The following is a 23,454-nucleotide window of genomic DNA, read 5'->3' as shown; positions in this document are numbered from 1 at the left end:
GGAACGGGGAGCAGGAGAAAGAGACAGGAAGCCATTTGGGGAGAAGGGTTAGGGGCTGGGGCGATACGGAGACGGGCTGGAAGTCGGAGCGATCGGGAAAGAAGCCACGCGAAGCAGGAGTGCTGTGCGGGGGGCGGGGAGGGGGGCGCGACGGGGGAGAGAGGAGGCCAGGGAAAGGGCGCCGCGGCACGGGTGGGGGTCCACTCCCCGAGGCGGGCCCGCGTCCTCCGCCCGCCCGCCCGCCCGCCCGCCGGATCCTCCCCCGGTCCCGCGCCCGCCCTTCCGGCCTAGGCCCCGCGCGCCCCGGCCTCCCCCGCCTCACCGCCCCCACGGCCTCCTGCAGCAGCGCTCCGAGCCGGCTCAGCATGTTGGCGGCCCGGCCCGGCCCGGCTCGGCTCGGCTCCCGGGCGGCGGCGGGCGGCGGCGGCGGCAGCGGCGGCGGAGCTCACAGGCGGAGCGCGGCCCGGGAGGCGCGGCGAGGAGGCGGGGCCCTGCCTGGCCCGCCCCGCCTCGGCCCGCCGGGGCAACCGCTGCCCACCGCCCCAGCCCCGGCCCGGCCTGGCCCGGCCCGGCCCGGCGTGGTCGGGAAGGAGGCCGGGCGCCGACGTGTTTCGCCCGTGGAGAGCCAGGGGGGACGCTGAAGCCCGGCGTCGCAGCGGAGGGGCGCCTTCAAGTGCTGCCAGGGCTCCCTGGGGAGCCAGATGGCAGCGAGAAGGGCGAGTGGGACCGGGAGGTTTCTTCCCCCCGAGGAAGAGGCTTGAGAACGTCTGTGGATCCTGTAAGTCTCTAGATGCCCCTGCCCCCGCCCTCTGCCCAACACAGTAGCCACTGGCCGCATGAGGCTGTGGAGCCCTGAAACAAACGCGCTAGGCCTGATTGAGATGTGCCGAAGGTCAAGTACACCTCGGATTCTTAAGACTTAGTACACAAAGAAAATGTAAAATAGCTCACTGATGATGTTTGATGTTGATTACCTGTTGAAATCGTAATATATTAGATATATTGGGTTAAACGGACTAGATTATTAAAATTAATTTCACTTGTTGCTTGTTCCTTTAAGTGGATACACCACTGGTGCAGAGGTTCTGCAGAGGAAGCGACAACTGGCCCGGTTGCCCTTCTAGCAGCACCAAGGAAAGAAACAGAAGATGGGTCTCCCATGTTGAGGCGCCCCCTACCAGGGCAAGGTGAGCCCAAGAATTACACAGGCAGAACCCTCAACAAGAGCAGGGTTTCCTGGAACGTCTGGAGCAGCAACTCTTGACAGTTTAAAGCCCATTTTCCCTACCACCTCCACCTCCAACCCTCAGGAATGGAAAGATCTTTCTGAGAAGAGGGCTGATATCTGTTCAAAATGTATTTCTGCTGACCACTGACATCTGATGAGAGGGTGAGGGGTAGCCTCTATCACAAAGCTGTAGGACCTAGAGCTGGGGGGAGGGGGTCTTGGGGCTTCACGGCACTAGCCCTGCCTTTTTGGCTCCATTTACCAGTCAGGCTGAGGCCCAGGAGACAACGACCTGTCCAGAGATGGCTGTGTACCCTGGAGTGGAGCCTGGAGTCCAGGCTAAGTCACGAGGGATGGGGGGGGGAGGGGGGCAGGGTTCTGCCCAGCCCATCCAGAGCTGGCATTTGGATCTCAGTTCTCTGACAACTGCTTGGGAAAAAGAGACCTTTTAAAATAGTCCATCTGCAAATGGGCCCCTGTGAGGAGCCCTATGGGAAACGAGAGGAAGCTTTCAGGACAGAATGTGTAAGAACAAAGGGAAGAAACAAGCCTGTTGTGTACAGAGAGGCCACCTGGAGAGCTGGAGACCTGAGTCCAGTCCTGCACTGTGTTTTTCTGGGCCAGCTTCCTCATAGGTAAGGGAAGCAGCTGAATGGATTAAATCAGCTTTCCCCAAGAAACTCTGGGATATAGTGAAAGTGCATCAGGAATTCATAACCTTTCATTTGGCTTCACTTTAAATTTTTTTTTTTTCAACGTTTTTTATTTATTTTTGGGACAGAGAGAGACAGAGCATGAACGGGGGAGGGGCAGAGAGAGAGGGAGACACAGAATCGGAAACAGGCTCCAGGCTCCAAGCCATCAGCCCAGAGCCTGACGTGGGGCTCGAACTCACGGACCGCGAGATTGTGACCTGGCTGAAGTCGGACGCTTAACCGACTGCGCCACCCAGGCGCCCCACATTTGGCTTCACTTTAAAAATTTTGTCTTAGAACTTCTAATAAATGTTAGCGGAAACGTGTTATATGCCAAAAGTGTTGGAGCCCACTGATGTACAGTTGACCCTTGAATAACATGGGTTTGAACCGTACAGGTCTGCTTATACATGCATTTTTTTAGATACAGTGCAACACTCTGTAATTTCTCATCCTTAAGATTTTTTCTTTTTAAAAAAAATTTAAAAGGTTTTTTATGTGTGTTTTTGTTTTTTGTTTTAATGTTTATTATTTTTGAGAGAGAGAGAGCACACGTGGGGGAGAGGAAGAGAGAGAGGGAGACACACTATCCAAAGCAGGCTCCAGGCTCTGAGCTGTCAGCACAGAACCCAATGTGGGGCTCCAACTCAGGAACCGTGAGATCATGACCTGAGCCGAAGTCGGACACTTAACTGACTGAGCCACCCAGGTGCCCTTATTTTTTTGGTGTGTGTGTGTGTTTGTAATCTCTGCACCCAATGTGGGTCTAAAACTCACAATCCCAAGATCAACAGTTGCATGCTCTTTTGACCAAGCCAGCCAAGTACTCCTCTCCCTTGTGATTTTCTTAATATTTTCTTTTCTCTAGCTTACTTTACTCTGAGGATACAGTATATAGTGCATATAACATACAAAACATGTGTTCATTAACTGTTTTATGTTAGTAAGCCTTCTGGTCAACAGGCTATTAGCAGTTAGATTTGGGGGCAGTAAGAAGTTGTATGTGGATCTTCGACTGCACGGAGGAGTCAGCACCCCTAACCTGCATGCTGTTCAAGGGTCAACTGTAGTTAAAGTCTGACAGATTAGTTCATTGGGGAGACCTTTGAATAAAGCCTTCCCTCCTGTCAGTTTAAATGAGGGTGGAAGGCTATTGGAGGGTGAATAGTTTTAAAGGTGCAAGTCACTTAAGCCCTGATTCAAGAAGAGGGGGCATGGACACTGCCACTCGATGGGAGGAATGAGAATGGATTTGTGTGCATTTTTAAACCACCACAATTTTGTAACTACTTATCTGTATGAATCAGGATTTTCCTGATACTATACAGCCAAATGCAACAAAAAAGGGCAACTGTCATATATAAATCTCAAAAATTTTTATTCATCAGAGCTTCTTTGTTCTCACTCATTTTTATAATTAACTATAAAATTCTATTTATAAATGTATTCCAATTACTAATAATAAGATGTAATTTTTACTTTTTTAGTGTTTTTATTTAATTTTGAGAGAGTGTGAGCAGGGGAGGGGCAGAGAGAGAGGGGAAAAGAGGATCCGAAGCAGGCTCTGCACTGACAGCAGAGCATGATGCAGAGCTCGAACCCACGAACCGTGATACCATGACCTGAGCCAAAGCCAGACGCTTAACTAAGCCACCCAGGTGCCCCCAAGATACACTTTTTGAAAAAAGTTTTGCAAACCACTAAGTAATCATGAAGATTTTGTATCTGTTCATGTGCATGTGCCTGCGTACGTGTGTGTGTGTGTTGCAGGAAGAGGCACTGAGAGATTCTTCTAAGGTTTTGTTTTAGGGACCCACCTCCACTTCAGGTCTCCAAATCTCAGGAACTTAAAATCCTTTAGGTGTTAGCATGCAGTCTGCCCCACCAAAAGCATCTCCCAGTGAACTGTGATCAAACACTGCCTCAGCATCCCTTGATGCTCAACACCCTGGGAGTTCCGTGGCCCTGAGGATGCTGGCCTTGTCACTGCTGAATCTCTAATGTTGGAACAGGGTAAGCCCTCCAAACATTGGTTGAACACCTAAAACTGGGTACTGGCGTTGGAGACTATTCTCTCTATGCCTCCTAGTCGGCCCTCCTTGCTACCCCTTGAGAGGGAACTACGTTGGGGAAAGTCCTGGGTTAACAGTGATGAAACCTGGATGTCTGTCTCCATTCTCCACTCATTCACTTACACGTACCTTCAGGCTTCGGCTGAACTCTTCTACAATTTTCTCATTGCCTAAAAGGATTAAAATGATCTATGCTGTTACCTTGCAGGTTGTTGAAAGGATAAAACCATGTTGTAGACGTATGAGAGCTTCTACAGCTTAAAATAATTGTCTGCATTGGAGGGATTCTTATCCCCTTTGCTTTTGTTTCAGCCAAAGGGGATAGAAACTCGTCTCAGGGGTAGCAGACTGGAATCAGGTTCCAGCTCTTAGGTTCATACTCCAGCTCACCTAGTCCTTCTGAATGCGCACCTCTTTATGCACCCACATCTGGGTTCTGTTCTGGCCAGGTGAGCCCAGCCCCTCCCTTCAAGCATCCACACCTGAAGTCCTCTGATCTTCCAATCTTCACCTCCTCCACCCACCTCCACACTCCGGTTCCCTGTCTACCGGAGGGTAGACTGTCTCCGGTTCCCTGTCTCTGGTTCCCTGGCCACCGGAGGCCTTGCTAAGTCAACCAAGACCATGTGACCCACCTCCTCCCTCAGCCTCCACTTAACCAGCCGTCCGCTAGATCTCACCCAGCATTTCTCCACTGATTGGTTTTCCCCGCCTGCTCTTCACAAGTCAGCTCACCGCCTACTCCTACACCATTGAACTCTGTGTGTTTGGCCTCCCCATTGAACGGTGAGTATCTTAGGCCCCAGAGGGTGCATTCACGTCAGGTGTTGATGAGCTTGACTGCCAAGGTGAGTATATAGGGCCTCAGCAGAGGACAGACAAGCTTTCCTCCCAGCTGGCTCCTATATCAGGCTCCACAGTGTGACTTTCTGCCCTTCCTCCACACCACCATCACACAGCCCAGAAGAGGAGGCAGACGGGACCCTGCTATGCTAGCTCCTGCTTTTGAAGGCAGTGTGTGTGCTGTCCCCACCTCTTCCGACCCTACGTACTCCCCATTTGAACCCTCACTCCCATGGATTTCCTCATCCTGGTGTCACCTCTCCCTCCTTCCCAGATCTGGTGACTCAGAAAGAACAAATAGATTTGGGGGCCCAGTGCAACCTTTTAATTCCAAGCAGAGTCCCCCTCCCACAGCATTATCACACACACACACAGTGGAAAGGGATGCCAGAGTCTGGGCAGGTACCAAACCCAGCCCCAGGCAAAAATATATATATAATTATATACACATATGTTTCTGTAGAGAAGAAAAGCTGGGAGTGTGATTAAAGTAGGGCAGAGAGTTAGGAGAGAAAGCAGCTGGGGAGGTGCCCCAATAAATTACATTCTTTAGACAGCGTGGTGGGGGATGCGTGGGAATGGACGGGACCTGCTAGCCAGGACACTCAGCCTGGCCTCTTGATCCCATCCAAGGAGCCTGAAGGCCTGGGTTCTGCCCGGGACCTGGGTGCTAGAAGTCTAGCGGACTTTGCCTGCAGGCTGACGGCGGGCTGAGGTTCTGCAACATCTCCACTCTAAGCCAAGGCTTCTGGGGAAGCCACAGGGCTGGAGCAAGAGGCTCTGAAGCTTAGGGGTCACAAGGAGAGGACAAGGTGAGCTGGAGGGCAGGGTGGCCTCCTTGTTAGAGGCTGAGTTCAAGCCTGCTCCTGCTAAGAGTCAGAGAAGCCAGAGGCCCAGGTGTAGGGGAAGCTGTCCAAGGTGAGGTGAGGAGGCGTGCTTGGGTGCACACAGCATCCTGGGGCTCTCCCTGCCTGCCTGGATGCTTCCCACCCTCACCTGCCTCCTAGCAGGTCCGAGGTTCCTACCCACCCATTTGGTCAAGACAGCCAACATGCCTGACCACTAATGCTGCCTCGTTTCTCCTCTCTTGTGGGGACCTTCATGTGGGGTTGGGGTGGGGAGAGGGTACAAACATTAACTCTGTGTGTGCTGGAGTCCAGACTGGGTTTGCCCTGTGCAGTGAGGACCAGGGATGAGGGAAGGAGGCCCCCCCTAGCTCATTATGGGGAAGCAAGCTCATGTCCTACAACCCCAGCACTACAGAGGTCTTGGTTCCTCCTCACCTGGGGAATGGAGCCAACCCTACCTCCGCCCCACCTCCCTGCTCCCCCAAGGGATGATGCTTTGGGGTCTAGTGACCCCAGCTCCAGAGCCCTGAAGCAGCAGGGGACAGGGTCAGTCAAGGAGTGGGAGGGGTGGTCAGAAGAGAGAGGCCTTTTTCTTGAGTTCATTCCTCTTCCACAGGGCCAGCTTGCTAAACTCTTCAGGAGACATGGAAAATACTCTTGAGAAGTCCTCCGCAGACAGATGCCTCTGTAGAGGGGACACGCAGAGGCAGCTTAGGAACAGGGGCGCAGGGTGGGGCTGGCCAAATGACTAAGGGAGCACTCAAAGAGGCCCCCGGTTCTCCCCATCAGGCAGGGGAAGGCACCCGATTAGTGGCACCTAAGCCCACCCCACACATTTCCTCCGCATACCTCAAGCCTCATCCGATCCACACCTGGAGGCAGTTTGGTTCTCCCCTTATTGGTCACCACCAGCATTTCGTAGGGATAGATCTGGGCAGGGAGGGGAAGGGGCAGTCTTAGGCTCATAGAGTTTCCTGTCAGTGTAACCCTTCAATTCCCTGGGCCCCTTATCAGCCTGTAGGGGCCCTCAGGGCTCATGCCATTTTTGCCAGCCATGTCCCCCAACTTCCCTGCTGCCCCTCCCATCATCGACCCCTTAGTGCATTCACTTCCCTGGCTTCTCCCCCCGGCTGGCTGGCCCACCCCCACTGTAGATGGTTCTGTCCCCGGCCCACCACCCCTGACTCTGCCCCTGCCCCTCACCTTCTGCTCCAGCACACAGGGCAGGGAGTTCCCCCGGTCCATCCTCCCCCTCTGGCCCTCTCCGTTCTGGGGAGACCAAAGCCGCAGTGAGCCAGAGTGGGGCAGGGAGACCTCCCCAGCCTTACCCTGGGCTTCTCGAGTCCTTACCAGGCCTCTGTGGCCCCACACCCCCCTCCCCCAATGCTGCCTGTCACTCATCCATGGCTTCTGCTGCTCCATGTGTTCCCCTCCAGGAGGCACTCACCTGCAGGCCTGTGGGAGAGAAGAGTCATTGTCTGGAGGTAGCTCAAAGGTCAGCAGGCCTCCAAGCCTGCCAGCTCAGCCTCCCCAGCCTCCAGTCACAGCCCAGCCCACATCACAGACACGGAGCTGCCCTGGGGCCTGCTGAGGCCCCTTTCTTTCCCTGCTCGCCTGGTATTGGATGGCCCTGCCTCTCACCTGGGCTTCCAGTCTCACTCCCAGAGGGGCTGAAGTCTGTGGACTGTAGCTAGAAAGGACATGAAGGGATCAGAAGGAAGCTGGAGGATTCCACACTGTTCCCCCTCACTTTAAGGGTCTCCTGTGCCCTCAGGATGCCCAAGTAGCTCAGTCCCTCAGAGGTGCCCAAAGACACACTCTTCCCTGGCAGGCGGTGATCTCTGGTCTGGGACCTTACCCGGCTCAGAGTGGTCCTGCCATAGGCGGGGAGAGAAGATGATTTTGATGTTCCTGCATGCAGGGCTGGAAGAGAGCAAGAGGGCTGGTCGGTGCCTTTGGACAGCCATTCCTGAGAGGGCTGCCTCCCTGGCCTCCCCTGCCAGAGGCAGGGCCGTGAAGGGCAGACCTGGGGGGCCCGGGGAGCCCCTGTTGGCTTTTGGCTCTTGCCCATTACCTTCAGCAAGCGGCACTGTGCTGGCAGCTCTGGGCTGTCTCTCTAAACAAACACACATCTGGACGAAATGCCCAAGTGTTAAAACTGATAGTTGGCCAGTGACAGTCAGATGATGAGGCTCACCGTCATAAGATGAAACTCTGGACTACAGAAATATATCTGAAATTTCATCAAAATGACGGACGGAATCATAATTTACAATTAGCAATGCTAGTAATCACATTTCAGATGTATGACGTTATCATACAGAAACGATCATTTCCTCAGCGCCATCAGCTGCTAGACTGTGGCAGCAGTATACTAGCACAGAAGTCCGTATACACCATGTTTGCGGGGCGCCTGGCCGCCTCAGTGGGTGGAGCATGCGACTCTCAACCTCAGGGTCATGAGTTCGAGCCCCATGCTGGGTGTAGAGATCACTTAAAAATATCTAGAGAGGGACTTCACGTGTGCAAGATCAGATATCACTTTGAACTTACACATTTCATAGGATCATTAGGCGTTCTATCTCTACATATTGTTGGTTTTCAGTAACAGGTTTTCCTAAAGAGAACTTTGTACCTAAGATTCTTAGTTTGCCCAGATCTCAAAACTCTTTCATGTCCAAATGCTAGAAATCATTGGCAATCTATGGCAATCATTTTGATTAACATTTTTTTAAAGTGTATGTATTTATTTAAGTAATCTTTACACCCAATGTGGGGCTTGAACTCACAACCCCAGTATTAAGAGTCACATGCTCCTCTGACTAAGCCAGACATGTGCCCTGATAAACAATTTGTTTGAAGGTTCAGCCTTGACAGATTCAAAATTATAAGGAATTGTCTTCTTAAAACATTCTTTTAAGGGGCGCCTGGATGGCTCAGTGGGTTGAGCATCCGACTTCGGCTCAGGTCATGACCTCACAGTTTGTGAATTCAAGCTCCCATCAGGCTCTATGCTGACACCTCAGAGGCTGGAGCCTGCTTTGGACTCTGTGTCTCCCTCTCTCTGTCTCTCTCTATGCCCCTCCCCTGCTCACGCTCTGTGTCTCTGTCTCTCAAAAATAAAGAACCGTTAAAAAAATTTTTTTAAATACTTCTTACTTTTGTATAGGAAATTATCTGTTTCTACAATGATCATTCACTATTGAAGCATTTCATTTCTGTGATAAGTATACATTTATATTTCAAATGAATGATAGAATTTCAACCTACAAAGCATATCAGAAGATTTTCACTTGGAATTATTTTTAGAATGCTCATTTACGTTTGAAAGTGACCATTTCAACACTACCATCAAGTCAGAATGACATGCCTGTTCACAATTCTGAAACTGTTGAAGCTGATTAGCTATGACAGTAACGTAAGCAGTCAAGCAGTCATGTGATCAGTGGTCACATAGGAGTTCAGGGATGCCAAACATGATGGTGTGGTAGATATTTGGCCATTCAACTCTGCAAGGCCAAAATGGAAGTTAAAGAGCTAATTTTGACTGAATAGCAAATTCTGGTAGAACATGAAGATTGAATCCAACCTTTGGGACATCTCTCTATCTGCTTCTTTCTTCCCGCCTTCACTATTCTACATTCTCTAAAAAGGCCTTACTGTAACTCTTCCCAATCCTACTGAAATATCATCCTGGGGACCTTCAGTCACCCTGTGGATGTCCAAGCACATATGACCCTTACGGCTCCTTGAATCCCACCCCCTCTGTGGCCTTCAACTCAGCCCCATCAGGCAGCCCTTCCAAATGGCCACCCCCTAGGTCTCGTCCCCAACTGCTGCACATTTGAAGCCTGGGAATCCCACTTTGCAGCCACAGCACCTTTCTTGTTTGTGGCTTCCTTGCAGCCTCATTCCCAGCACATCTGTCCATCAGTCTCATGGGGACCTCCAGTGTCTTGATCCCCCTGCTCCCCGCTTCCCCTGGGACCTTTGACCCATGGCGGGGTATATAACCACTTTCACCACCACTCAGCAGTTCACCCAGCCCCTCATCCCTTGACACCTGCCTTATGAAACTCTAACCCTGGATCAGCCAGCTCCTCTTGCCTGCAGGCCACAGAGATAAGGCCCACACTGCATGGATGATCATCACTACAGTCCGAAAGACTGGCAACGGTTCCCCTCCCCTGCAGCGTCTGGTCCTAACCTTTCCAATCTCACCCAGCCTCACCCTCTTTCCGCTCAGCAGACAACCTCAACTTCCCATGGGGCCTGCTCCCAGACCCGAGTCCCCAGCCCTCAGAGAAAGGGGCCTTTTAAGGCTCACCTCCCACATCCTGAGGCTGGGCCTCCTCCTGGGACCTCCAGCTGGACATTGCTGGGGGTCTTACCACTACATACAAGCTGAAGACTCAACTTGCCCTTCAAGCTTCCAACTCAGTAAGACCCGGCTTTCACCTACATGTACTTCAAGCCCAACATGTTCTAAACCAGTCCCTTCATCTTTCATCCAACCCCTTCCTCCCTCATCACATCAGTTCCAGGTATGTCCCCACCTAGCACCCAAGCCAAGACCCTGACTCGGCTCTCCTTTCCCACAGCCAGTCAACCACTTAGTCCAGTTGATTCCACCTCCTATATATTTCTCAAACCCACTGCCTCTCCTCTGAACCTATGTACAGTTTTAGTCCTTATCCAGACTATTGGGAAATGTGTAGAGTGTCTCCAAAGATGGCTTGCACATTTTCTTCCAGCCCATGAGCCTCTGTACCACTGCCTTCATCAGGCAGTGGAATGCCTCTCCCCTCCCTTGAGTCTAGGCTGTCCCATGAGCTGCTCTGACCAATAGGATGCAGAGGAGTGATGCGGGGTGGCTCCTGAGGCTAGGCTTTTAGAGGCCTCATTGCTGCAGCTTGGGCTTTCTGCTCTCCCTCCCTCTGCTGCAGCCGCCCTGCTCTAGGGAAGTCCAGGCTAAACTCCAGTGATTTAGAGGGCTTAGTACCCAAAGCCCAGGCCACCCCCCCCCCCGCCCCGTCTCTCTGGCTAATCCCTGCCACCCCAAGGCACACTCTAGGCTCTGTAACTGCAGGCTCCTGCAGGCCCTGTAAGGTGGCCAGGATGTTTCCTGTTCCTTGCCTTTGCTCGCACACTGTCCTGTGTCCACAATGCCCTTCTCCCCCACTCACTCTTTCTCTTCAAGACCTAGTTACCCTCCTCCCCGACCCTCCAGCCCCAGGCCCAGTCACGATCCTCTCGAAGCACTCACTGTGTGCCTCTCGTGTCACCACAACACCTCCCCAAACTGCACTGACCGTAATTCTCATGTCAGCTTCCCCATGGACCAGGAGCTACTGAAGGACAGGACTATATTTTCAACTCTTTATAATCCCCAATGTCTAGCATATGTTGAACACACAATAAGTGTTTGATAAGTTAAACAAAATTTGCTAATTCTGCTTTAGTCTTATTCCACGACTGGCATTCTTGCCCTAAGGAGAACACGAGTGCCTTGAGCCAGTGACATGATCTTTTGTCCCTTACACCGCAGGAGCACAGAGCTGGGCATATGATAAACAAACTCAGACTCCGATTCTGGCCTCAAGGTCTGGCCAGGTGATTCGGAGCCCCCCCACCCCATGGCACTCACAGGTATGAAAGGGTGTCCGGTCAGGCAGAGAGCGAGTTTTCCTCCGGATAGGCAATGACTTTTCCATCTCTTCTTTCAAGATCATCTTTCCCAAGTTGGAAGTAACCTGGAGAAGGAGAAAGGAAGATGGGTCCAAGACTTCTACCCTCATTTCTCATCTCCAAAAGGTTCAGAGCTGGGTATCTGCAGGCAGGACTGGGGACTGGTTTCCGAGTGGCTCGGTGGTGCCCTGGAGCCTGTGGGGCCTGTCACTGTCTGATGCACTGCCACACTGGGTTTGGCCACCCTGGAGAGCAAGGAATCAGCGCAGCTCATCGTAACTGTAACCTAGTGGCTTCTGCATCCCAGAGCACAAGTCCGTGCCACCGTCAGTGACCTTTCCAGGACCCCCAACACCCTTTCTCCTGCTCTGGAGACCAGTGGCCTGCTCTCTCCTTGCTCCTCTTCCTGTGAACTTAGCCTACTGAAGCCTAGCACTGTGAGGGGGCACCCTTTTCTTTCCTTTTGACCCTAAATTAACTAGTGTTTCCCAAAAGCAGCACGAGGTCCTGGTGTCCATTCAGTAGCAGCAAGCTGAAGTCCTGGGAAGAAGGGGGGGTCCTCGTGTTCCTACAAGGATGTTCTTCAGGCATGACACCATTCAGAACAGAACAGCTAGTGAACCAGAACTTTTGTCCCCAAGAAGATATAGGCAGGGTGTCTGGGGGGTAGTGAGATGCTACCTTACTGAGTTCCTCTCTCTGACGCTCCCTGAGAGCCTTCATCTCTTCCCCAGAGTCGTCATCTTCCTCCTCTTCCTCTTCCTCTGCGCCCCTCCTCGATGCCTTCCGCTTCCTCCATTCTGTCTCTGGGGAACACAGGCAAAAGTAGGCTCATCAATCAGCCATTCGCTTAACAAGCATTTGTCAGGTGCTGGCTTTGTGTGTGGCAACTGGGCTGCACCTTGAAGAGAACACTACAAATTATTTTGTAAAAAAATAAAATAAAGGTAACGTTTTCTAGCCTTGTGGTAAAGCTGAGTAGGCAATGCACACTCACATGACTTAAATTTACAGGGGACTAAGCCCTTGTCTTGCTCCTCTTTCTCTTTCCCAGAGCTCCTGTCACAGAGCTTGGGAGGCAGACTTCTGGTAAATGTCTGCTGAGTGGCCAAATGAAAGGAAAGTGAATGAAAGACTAACAAGCAGGGCCACACACACCAAGAGCCATTGGACCACAGGGAAGGGCGATGAGCTGAGAGGGCCATGAAGGACGTGGGGTGGGCGTGGGGAGAGGGTGGGTTCATGGAGCTTCAACAGCGGTTCTCAGGAGGCAGTATCCCAGGCCTCCCTTTCCCCTCTCAAAAACACAGTGTCCTACCCACGACGGCCAGCGACGGGGGGCATGGCCAATAGTCGGTTTCGATCTTGGCTGGCTGGTTGGGGTCAGGCGGCTGGGCTGCAGGGAACTTGGAGGACTCGATGATGAGGTCCTCGATGAGGTGCTTGCTCTGAGGGCTCCCTCCCATGGACTCTGCAGGTGAAGGTCAGGGTCAGCCCATACCCCCTGCCAGGCCACCTCGGCCTAGCCCAGCCCCTAACTCCCTCTCCTGTCCCCTTTCACACCTGTGAGACCATGGGTGTAAACACAACACACAGCAAAGAATACAGAGCAGAGGTTATATGCTGTTATGAACAGCTATTCTCCCACGGTCCCCTAGCCGGTGGCGCAAAGCAGCCCAGGTCAGTGAGGGGAACCCTCACCTCTCTGCTTGTAGATAGGTGGCTTCTTGTAGATGTTGGAATCTGGGCGGGTTGTCTCTGTGGACAGGGAGCAAGAGCAGATGAGAAGGAGGATATGCTGATGGTCGGTGAGACCAGGCCAATGAGGAGGCACAAATGGAATGGAAGAAGGCAGGAAATTCATGGGCTCCTGCCAAGAGCCAAGACAGAACTGGAGTTCCTAGAGCTGTCCCTCAGGGGATTGGGACTTTTCCCACTTTTCTAGTTGGGTGGGAGGGAAGGCACCACCCGCCTGTGGTCCTGCCATCAGGGGTTCCAGCCAATTCCATAGTGAGCATATACCCCAGAGAGTGGGGGACGGACAGTAAAAAGCTTGGGTTCCTGCAGGAAAAAGAGGTCCCAGGGAAAGGGTGCAGCCACAATGACAGTAAAGCTTACCAGGATGGTGGAAATGGGGTAGGCTGGTCCGTGGGGTCCCAGTGGCTCTTGGGGCTGAAACCTGAGAGATGGTTCCAGGGGACCGGCTCTCTGCCCACACCTGCAGAACAGAAGTGTGGTTCACTGAAGCTCCCAGGTCTCCCACCCTACCCTCTCCAACCCAGAGAGACACTGCTTCACCTGACTCCACCATCTCTGTCCCCCCCACCCTAACGGCCCACAAGCCCCCAACCCCAGGGCAGAGGAAGGGTATCCAAGGACTCGACCTACTGATGATGTCTGACCCAGGGAGAAAGGGTTAAATGAAGTCCTGGGTCAGACAGACAGATGGACACAGAGCTGGTCAGCAACAGGATGAGGTCATCCCATGGGCTCTGCATATGTGTGGGGGAGGGGAGCCGGGCAAGTGTCAGGTGTGGGGCAGACTCACCTCTGGGGATGGTGGGGGGGATGTGGATTTGGGTGACAGTGAGCGCTGCGGATGGAGAGGAGGCTGGTCAGAGCCACAAGGGTAGGGGTAAATCCTCATCCCTAGAGCCCCGGAAGGGCCACTTCATCCCCCGCCCAACTCTGCACCCTTGCCTGGCCAATTTCTGAGCCACCTCTTCTCTCTCAGTCCTTGCCAGTTCCCAGAACTGGCCCTCCATCCTTCTTCATCCTAGTGCTCTCCTGGGCAGAGCCCTCTCTTTCTCTGGATGTACGAAGAAGCCATGGATCTTGGAGCAGTGTGCTTGTGCTCTGAGGGCCAATTGAAGGTGGCTCTGACCCTGTCCTCAGAGCCTAGCACCCAGGGGAAGGGACAAGACCCACAAGCAGCCAGGATGGGGTCTGGGTTCCCAGCAGGGTAGCCCCCAGCCTGCCCCCAGCCCACAGTTCAGTCATGACACTACCCCTTTCTGGAACGCGGCTTACGAAGTAGCTGCCACAAGTTCTCTCTCATACTTAAATAGCTGGTGAGGTGGGAGGGCAGATGTATTGCCTCGATTTACAGGAGGGGAAACTGAAACCATACTTTCACACAGGTCACTCAGCTAGGAATTCCAGCCTTCTCGTCCAGTGCTCCTGAGGGCTTTTGGCAAATTTGCTTTTTCTGTCCACTCACACCCTTTTCCTCCATGACCCCCCCCCCCACCGGCTCTGTGAGGCTGCCATTCAAACATGGCCTCCCCACTCTCTGCATGGAGGTTATCCTCCAGCCTCCGGCCTGTCTCTGCCTGCTCTCCACAAACACTGGGTTGACCATTGGTTGATTTCTGCCCACAGTTCCTTTTCTTGTTTTGGAGTCTGGCCACCAGGAAAGGAAGCGTCAGAGGGATTCCACCTCCTACCCGGTGTGGCTGGGGGAACCCTTTCCCCCAAGTCCTGTCCAAGAGGAGCCTCCCACCCCTCACCTCCCGGCTTCTGGGAAGCTCCACATGTTCCAGGAGAGAATAGGTAAAGTGGGGCTCGTAGATCATGAGGTCAGGCCGCTCGATGTCCAGGATGGCCTTGTCCTTGGGGATGGCAGCCAAGTCCTTGTAGCCCAGCACCTGATTGTCCATCTTGGCCTGAAGGGAAATGGTGTGAATGGAACAGATGTGCCAAAAGCCTCACCTAGAATACTGGCCTTAGGAAGAAAATGGGCAGCCAGCTGAGATGTCAACTCTTAAAAGTTAATAATTCTATTATTTTAATTTTAAGAGTTTAGAGAGTCACCTTACAAAACGATAATCCTTCGCCTAGCATTTTGGGTACAATGAGGCAGGACCAGACCAGAGAAGGGGGGTGTGGAGAACCTTCTCTGCATTTCTGGGTTCTCTCTGCCCACCAGCCCTGGCAGGACCATCGTCAGGGAGGCTCTGGGTGAAGTGGCCCAGCAGTGTCCCCACCCCATCCCTGTCCCAGCTTGGGGGTGCTGGTGGCCGAGAAGTACTCACCACGATGCTGGAGGGAGAGCCAGGAACACTGGAGCCTCGGGAGGAGCTGACGCTCCCAGGGGAGGTAAGTGGTTGCTGGGGAGAGTGAAAGGCGGGCGGGTGGGAATGAGCGTGCGTGCCAGGGCCGGGTGCGGGCTGGCTCTCCTCCGGGCGGAGGGAGGGAAGGAGGGTGGGGCTGGGGCAGGGGAGGGCTTCCCTAGGCCTCTGGGGCCCCGAGGTGCGGCTCTGCAGGCAACCAGCAGGTGGCACCGTCGACTCCCGACCTGACCCTCGGCGGGGAAGCCTGACCCCACCCGGTGCCCAGGCCGCGCACTGCCGGGACGTGGAGGGGGGCGGGGAGGGGGGCAGCTTCCGCGCACCTTCTGCAGCCGTTCCATGCAGCAGGGAGCTGGCCGGTCCGGTCACCCGCAGAGCCCCGTGCGCGAGGGTTGACGACAGGGCGTCAGGCTCTGCCCGGCTCCTGGGCGCTGCGCGCTCGGGGCCACGAGAGCAGAAAGTGCGTTCCACCGGGCTGTGGCGTCCTCATCCCTCAGTGACTCTCCCGGCTGGTGACCGAGTGCCGGGCCTGGGAGGGAAGAACGTGCCAGGGAGGGCGGTGGGGCCCCGGATCTCTGGGAGCTCTGGAGAGCAGGGCGGAAGGGAGCCAGCGCCCTTCAGGGTTCAGGCTTTCCATTCGCTCAGCCCCGGGTAAGCAAGCGAGCGCGCGTGTGGACGGCAAAGCGGGAAAAGCGGAGGGACTGCACTTGTTTTTGAGCCATTGTTCTCTGGCCGGAAAGGAAATGACTGCAGGGGTCACCCGTTCCGGTGCAGCCTCACATTCCGGCTCTGTCACACCTGCCCTGCCCTGGGGCTGCAGTCCGGTTTCAAGCCCTGGTTCTCACTCCTCTCGGCCAAGGCCGTGGCCTCTCTCCCTGGCTCTGTGCTGGCGCCTGTCCTTCTCCCTACTCAATCCATTGTCCATTGTGCCCCCTGTGTCTCAAATCCCAGGCAGGTTTAACACTGAGGGACCTACTGAACCTATCAGGTGAACAGACTGGGTGGAGATGCAGTGAAACTGACTTGGCATGAAGTGGCCCTGTCATGGGCTGGGGGAGGCCTCCTGGAAAAAGGGAGGGGAGTGTGGAGGGACACCACATTCGGTGTCCCTGTCCCTGTCCAGCAGGCAGTCTCACTTGCAGGCATTTGATAGAGTCCCCTTTGGGGTCGAGGCCACATCCCAGCTCTGCACAGCCTTCTGCCTGTGCTGAGGCTGTCCTCTGAATTGCTACTTCTCTACAAGGCAGGGCCCCTAGCTTCAGCAGGAAGGCATCCCAGCTGGCACTGCTGCCTCTTTGTTCCTGGGGAGTTGGGTCTTGTCTGCTGCAGTAGATTATGAGTTCCCTGGGGCCACAGTCCACGTCTTCCCCTTCATCCCTGATTCCCTTAGCAATCTTCCCATCCCCCCACTGCCTGTACTAGACACATAATAACCACTCAGTGAATGCCTGGCTGACTTTCCAGCCATGGTGGCCATGGGCCTTAGAGTGCAGAGAGTTGATGGCTACAGAAGGTACAGGGAAGAGGCAGCATGAACTCTGGACCAGAGTACCTGGGGGTGAGTAGACTCTGCTACTCAGCAGCTGTGTGACCTTGGGCAAGTTACTTACTCTCTCTGTACTTACATTTCTCATCTGTAAAATGGAAGACAGTCATAGTATCTATGTCATGGGGTGGCTCTGTGTATTAGATAAGTTATAAAATGTGAAATGCTTAAAACATTATAAATTCTACTATGTGGAGTATTAACTATTATTATTTCTATTTCCCCAAGGGCTAATGAACTTTTGTGTCTTTTCTGTAGCTGTTCTTTACCACAGGGGGTAATGAAAGACTGAGGTCATTGGTGCTCCCAATCTTATCACCTGTTACTTTGTATCAGGCCATTCTTCTGCTCACCCTCTTTCCCCCACCAAAACCACCTGCTTGCTGCAAAAGCAGCCCTCACTCCCATGTCCCTGCTTTTGCGCATGCCCTTTCCACTATTCTCTGTCCCCTTCCATGTCTCCCAGAACCCACTAGTCCTTCAGGGGCCATCCTAAGTTCTGTTCCTCTGGGAGGCCTCCCCTACTATTCTAGGCCTTCTTATAACGCTTCTCAGAATTCCAGTGGGACTGAAAAAGAAACCTGAATAACTTTGCCCTTGATTATATGTTGCCTAATGCCAGAAAATGTTTTTTCACTAACCAGAATGAGTGCTAACTTCTGGAGGACAAAACAATAACAATAGATATCATTTTTTGAATGGTCATGTTAGGTACTTTGATAAGCACTTTTTTTTTTTTAAGATTTTATTTTTAAGTAATCTCTATGCCCAGTGTGCGGCTTGAACCTACAACCCTGAGATCAAGAGTCGAGTCGCGTGCTCCACCAACTGAGCCAGCCAGGTGCCTCTGATAAGGACTTTAAAAGAATGATTTTGTTTCATCCCCCCTCAACAACAAAGGTAGACCCATTTTACAGATGAGAAAACTGAGGCTCAGGTTAAAAAGTTGTCCAGAGTCGTGAGCTGAAAATGACTGTGTCTTCAGCATTGGCATGATTCAAAGTGCCTGCCTAGTGCCATGTCAGGTGCATTGTGGGGATAGACTAAAATCTGCCACATTTCTCAAGTCTTTTTGAAATTCTAGAGTCAAGGCTTGTCTAAGACAGGACTCTGGCCATCAGAGTCACACTAGGTATTTGGTTCCCATGGAAAGACTCCATTCCAGAGCTTTATCCTTCTCTTGCCTTCTTAGCTCTCACTTTGTAATGCTTTTAACTAGGCGTCTGAGGATCAGAGTAAACTCTAATACGTATTCAAGAGCTGTTAGTTCTTTTTCACTCCTCTCTGATCTTTACTGTGTTAGCAGCCATTGTCAAACTAACTATATACTTGGCTTAGCCTTAGAGCCAAACACTCATTCATCCATGTATCTACCCATCCTTCCATCCATCCATCCATCCATCCATCCACCCACCTATCCATCCACCCACCTACCCAGTCATATATTGCTTTATCCATTCATCAAATACTTCCTGAGTACCTAATTCTTCAGTAACCACAGACAACACTCAGTGATAAGCCTTATGGAGAACAGAAAGATGAGTCAGGGGAGCTAAGCTGCCCCTCCAGAAATGAGGCATGTATGTAGATAACTTGCACGCAAAGCAGAAAATTACATGTGCTAGATAAGATAATATAAGGAGCCATGAGAAGTCACAGGAGGAGGGATCACTCCTGCTGGGGTGTTGAGAAAGGAATAATAAAAAAGATCCCTTAGAGGAGGTATTCGAGGTAGGCCTTGAATGCCCAGTTTGAGTTCATGTAAAAACCGAAGAAATGGATTCTTGAGAGATAAAGCAGCATGAGCAAAAGTAGAGATACGGGGAGCAGCACTGGGTCTGGCTAGGGAACAGCACATATGGCTAAATTATAGAGCTCATAAGGTTGAAATATGTTTGATGCAGGAGGTCAGGGGTCAGATTATGGAGGCCTCCAACCCAGACTAGGGGATTCAGACTGTATTTTGTGGGCAAGAGGAGCCATAGAATGCTTAGAAACTTTTTTCAAATAAAGAAGTGACAGACCCAAGCAGTGCTTTGAATGTGGCTTCAGCCTGGAAGACGAACTGGACAGGAAGGGGCAGTGTGGACAGAGACCAGCCTGGAAGCTACGGCAGCAGTCAGGCAGGGGCTTGTGAGGGCCTTGACTTGGGTATGTGGCCCATGATGGAAAGGAGGCAAAAGGGAGAGATCCTAGAGGCACAGTGTGCAAAACAGACTTGATCTGGAGAACCCCTGGGGGAGGGGGAGGTGGCTGCCCTCAGAGACAGAAGGGGAAGCATGGAGTTCACTTTTTGAGGTCGAGGTGGGTGTAGTCGATGAGCCCATGGGAACATCCAGGAGGAACAGGAGGTTGAGGGAGGGGCAGGCTGGAAATAGAGATTTGGAAGCCATCTGACTACAGACAGTACTTTGCACATGAGGTTGTCAAAGGAGAAAAGAAGTTTAAAACCAGCATCCTGGGAAATACCAAGGGGACCAGAATAATCACAGATGGCATGAAAGGGAGAGGTGAAACGGAATGGCCAGCTCCTTGGGGGCACGGAGTGTATCTAGTGCACAGTAAGAGTGCAATAAATATGGAGAAAAATGGTGGGCAAGTGGGGCTGAGAAAAGAAGGTCATGGAGCCAAGAGTCCCTGGCCCAGAGAAGGCGGGAAGTGTTGCAGGGAGTGAAGGCTCTCTGGTTTGGTGGCCTGTGAGAGCATTTCCAGAGGAGTAGTGAGGCTCCCTTGTCAGGGCTGGCCTAGATAGCACACAGGCAAGAAGAGTGTGACAGAGGGTGGTAGAGGGTTGGAGAGTGGCTCTGGAGGAGGCCAGATTGGCTGAAGGTGTTTAAAGAAAGGGAAGACCTGAACACGCTTGTAGGCATTGAAGAGGGAAGAGGGATCCCAGCAGGGGAGAGACATGTGGTTCAGGCCCAAGTGGAGGGCTGGATTTGGAAAGAAAACTCTAGGCTTCCCTGGAAGGAGAGGAAAGGGAAAGTTGGGTATCCACAACACAGAGGCATGTAGCCTGGGCCAGTCCCATTGGGAGGCCATTATTTTCCCAGGAAAAGTGACAGATAAGGCCATACACAGATCTGACAGGTTGGTGAGCAGAAGCTAAAGGCAGTAGAAAAGGTCTGGTGGGGAGTGTGGATGGCTGAGCTGCCAGGGAGAACTGAGGGTTTCCATGTGTTCTGAGCCTCAGGCTGAGCCTGGTGGTAGCCCTGGCACCTTCCCCTCAAGCACCTGTGTGTGTGTGTGTGTGTGTGTGTGTGTGTGTGTGTGTGTGTGTGGCAGGGAGGTACAGGATGAGGCAATGACTGTGTATCAGAGTGGTAACTGCCCAGGCAAGAAGTGAGGGGAAGGGTACCAGACCAGCCACGTCACTGCAGTGCACAATCGCCCTGAACCCACACTCACATGTGCACAAACACTGGCCTTCAGGCATAGCCACTCAGAAACAGGATTCAAAATAATGATGTGTCTGCTCTGTTGCCCAGGCCTTTCCAGAGCTGTCCACAACCCTGTGGCAGTCCCCTGTGCTGGGTCTCATCCCCTTAGCCTCAGAGTCTCCTCTCCCTTACTCTGAGCCACATTCCTTTGAGCCTGCTTGGCAGTGCCCAGTGTGTTAGGAAACACGCTGACAAACTGATCTCTTACTCTTCCAGGGCACTACATTTTAATTTAGGGCTAGCCTTAAGAAGTGAAGTTCTTTCTGGTGAAATTTTAAGGAAAAATGCTTTGGGGTGGAGTTTCTCTCTCTCTCTCTCTCTCTCTCTCTCTCTCTCTCAGGAGAGAGAGTGAGGGAGAGGGCGAGAGGGAGGAAAGGAGGGATTTCTTGGCTTCTCTCAAATCACATTATGCAGGCAATTGCTTACTCCACCCACAAGAGGCCCCCTCCCCCAAAGCGAATTTCCTCCCAAGTCAACACCCACTCTCCCCTCCTCCAGTCCTGACCCTCTCTCCCGACCGCACACACCCCTTGTGTCTGCACATGCACATGCACATGCACCCCCTCGGTCCCAGAAACTTCCTATGAACCAGACCAAAAGGGCAGGCTGCAGCAGGAAGGGAGGGCAGGATGGAAGGACAGGGAAAGAAAGAAAGGCGGTGGAGGCAGGCAAGCCCAGGTGGTGGAGAGGACTTCCCAGCTGCTCACTCCCATCACACACTGGGGCTCCTCATCCCTCCTTCTCCACCCCACCCTCCCCCAGCCCCGAAGCATTGCCTTATCTGAGCCACCAGCCCAGCCCCACCTCACATTGCCCACCTGCGCATCTCCATGGCAACCAGAACCTCTCAGCTTCGGGCTGGGGGTGATAAGACCTCTGCACCCATCCCAGCCGGCTCCTCCTCCAAATAGGACTAGCCTGGCTGTGCCTCCCTGGACTTGTAGAAATGAAGGCTCAGCGGGCAGAACCACAGCTGGGGACCTCCAGTCCAGCCTCTGCTCATATCCTAAGCCAACCCCCGCTGGCTCTGTGCCAGTCGCTGTGCCGTGGACTTTCATAACATCCTCTTTACCCTCCACACCAGCCTTCCCCACTTAGAGATGAGGAAACTGTGGCTGAGAGGCTGACTTGCCAAAGCCACACAAATAAAAGGCAAGCTGGAATTGCTACCCAGGCCTGTGTCAGGCTAAAGCCAATGGACAGTCTTCTCAGTGGGTCTCTGAAGATCCTACTTCAATCTGAACTTGGGCCTTGGGGCTAACCTTATGTAGTGCTAACCCTACATGGTGGAGCCACCCAGATTCCTGCCCGCTGGCCTGACTTGTGGACAAGGAACAGGGAGACTGGGGGACTGAGGCTTTATGCCCCTGGGCAGGGTCAAGCCAGCCTGGGTGCGGGTGGTGCAGAGAGTAAGCAATTTATGAAACGAGGCAAATGAGCTGTCCAAGTGGGCTGGGGTCAGTGTGGGCAGGAACTTTGCCCCTCTCCCTTTTCCCCAGTTTCACTCACAGTGTGACTGCCTGCCTTGCCCCTTCCCTGCTCCTTCTCCACTCTCTGCTTTCCATTCCCTTTTTCTTCTCTTTCTTCATCTTTCCTCCCTTGGCTCTGTTTCCCTTTCACACTGTCCTGCTCCCAGCCCCACCCCCACAGTTACTGTGGCAACAATTCAGTGCCAGAAATAAAGGAAGGAGCCAGCTAGGTCACTGGTTCCCAAAACAGCATCCCATCCTGGGGTGGAGAGGGGAAGAGTGGGCAGGAGCAGACCAGCAGTAGCCAGGGAGGCCTGAGGGGGTACGTGTGGGTGGGTGGGTGTGGGTGGTTGTGTGCACGCGTGCGCAGGGGGCACCCATGCTTGCTCCAAAAGGACGTGCAAGAAGGCCAGGAGAGGGCTCCCAGCTCTGGGCCAGCAGTTCATGGAGCATCCATCAGGCCTATGCCTGCCCTTCTTCCCTTCTCTTCTCATCCCCATTTTTTAAGGCCTGTTCAATATGCTAGGACTAGGGTTGGTGTTCCTCTAATACCAACATTATATATATATCACCCTCTCACACTCTGCTGAAGCATCAGGCAGGGCAGGTGGGCCCAGAATCTGGGCCCCAGCCTGAGAACCCACCTGCTCAAGGCCCTGCCCCATCTTTGGTCCTGATGACAGCAGGACTGGGCCCAGGCAGCCCCTTCCACTCCCCCCACTTCACACAAATATGCATCTTTTCATTCAGTTTCTCCTAGACTTCTCTTGTGTTGATGTATCCTTTCTCTATACCTTCCTTCTGAAGAGGCCCCTCTTTCTGTGTGCCCCTCAACTCCTCAGGCTTACTTGGTCCTCAGCATGCTTCTGCTCTGGTCTCTACTTATAGCTGGTTCTGTTGGTGCATTGTGGTACCACTGGTACAAAGTAGATTGATAGAGCTGCGGGGAGATGCAAGGATCTTGAGTCCCAAGTTCAGCTTTCTGAATTCTGAGGGTATCCTTACTCTGATGTTTACACACACACACACACACACACACACACACACACACACACACAGGCTCCAAAAGAGGAATTCCTATAGACCTGCATCCCCAGGTGAACTGCCTGACTCAGGTGTTGAACATAAGGAGAGGCCAGCAGCACTGAGGCAAGACACATGTGGACATAGCACTTTGCCCACACAGGCAAGAGCCCACACTGAAACACAGTTGCAGAACCCATGCACCCTGCTTGCAAGATCACGCCCCCACTCTCCCAGCAAGGCCCCCACACAGTGACACACAGTGCTACTGACACCCACTCCCACCCACCCACTGATCCTCTCTTGGCACCCTTTCTCCATGCTCACAACCACTCGCATCACGTGCTGACACCCCCTCCCTGAGCTGTGCACATGTATGCCCCCCATTTACCCACTCCCTGGTGGCTTCCCTGCTCCCCATTCCCAAAGCATGACTGCCTTCCTTCTCCTACACCTGCCCCTGCTCCCCTCTCAAACCCTGGCAACACAGTCCCCTGGGAGGGAAACACTAGGTGCATCTGCCCAGGGAGGGGGC

The 23,454-nt window shown here is 53.1% G+C and overlaps 2 protein-coding genes across 3 annotated transcripts in view; both read right to left on the bottom strand.

Annotated features, from left to right (window-relative positions):
- Nucleotides 1-367, bottom strand: part of FHIP2B (FHF complex subunit HOOK interacting protein 2B) — a 7,278-nt gene extending 6,911 nt beyond the window's left edge. Inside the window, exon 1 of the mRNA XM_049630082.1 lies at nt 323-367. Coding sequence (XP_049486039.1) covers nt 323-367 — 45 coding nt within the window. The remainder of the gene's footprint in view (nt 1-322) is intronic.
- Nucleotides 368-4,202: 3,835 nt separating this feature from the next.
- The window catches only part of DMTN (dematin actin binding protein), a 28,195-nt gene continuing 8,943 nt past the window's right edge, over nt 4,203-23,454 (bottom strand). The window contains exons 2-16 of one of the 2 annotated variants that reach the window (XM_049631515.1): nt 15,768-15,973; nt 15,409-15,483; nt 14,884-15,039; nt 13,923-13,967; nt 13,493-13,592; nt 13,076-13,132; nt 12,693-12,845; nt 12,056-12,180; nt 11,334-11,439; nt 7,545-7,609; nt 7,328-7,376; nt 7,134-7,141; nt 6,890-6,955; nt 6,536-6,616; nt 4,203-6,371 (exon numbers count right to left, since the gene is read on the bottom strand). In XM_049631515.1, the coding sequence (XP_049487472.1) occupies nt 6,258-6,371; nt 6,536-6,616; nt 6,890-6,955; nt 7,134-7,141; nt 7,328-7,376; nt 7,545-7,609; nt 11,334-11,439; nt 12,056-12,180; nt 12,693-12,845; nt 13,076-13,132; nt 13,493-13,592; nt 13,923-13,967; nt 14,884-15,039; nt 15,409-15,483; nt 15,768-15,785 (1,218 nt within the window). In that variant the 5' untranslated portion in view covers nt 15,786-15,973 and the 3' untranslated portion in view covers nt 4,203-6,257. Of the gene's footprint in view, nt 6,372-6,535; nt 6,617-6,889; nt 6,956-7,133; nt 7,142-7,167; nt 7,377-7,544; nt 7,610-11,333; nt 11,440-12,055; nt 12,181-12,692; nt 12,846-13,075; nt 13,133-13,492; nt 13,593-13,922; nt 13,968-14,883; nt 15,040-15,408; nt 15,484-15,767; nt 15,974-23,454 lie in introns of those variants that run through there. The other variant, XM_049631514.1, reaches the window with a different exon arrangement.

This window comes from Panthera uncia, chromosome B1 (genome assembly GCF_023721935.1).
Source record: "Panthera uncia isolate 11264 chromosome B1, Puncia_PCG_1.0, whole genome shotgun sequence".
Classification (NCBI taxonomy): domain Eukaryota; kingdom Metazoa; phylum Chordata; class Mammalia; order Carnivora; family Felidae; genus Panthera; species Panthera uncia.
The sequence above is the reverse complement of the archived record's forward strand: the minus strand, read 5'-3'. Positions and strand labels throughout refer to the sequence as shown.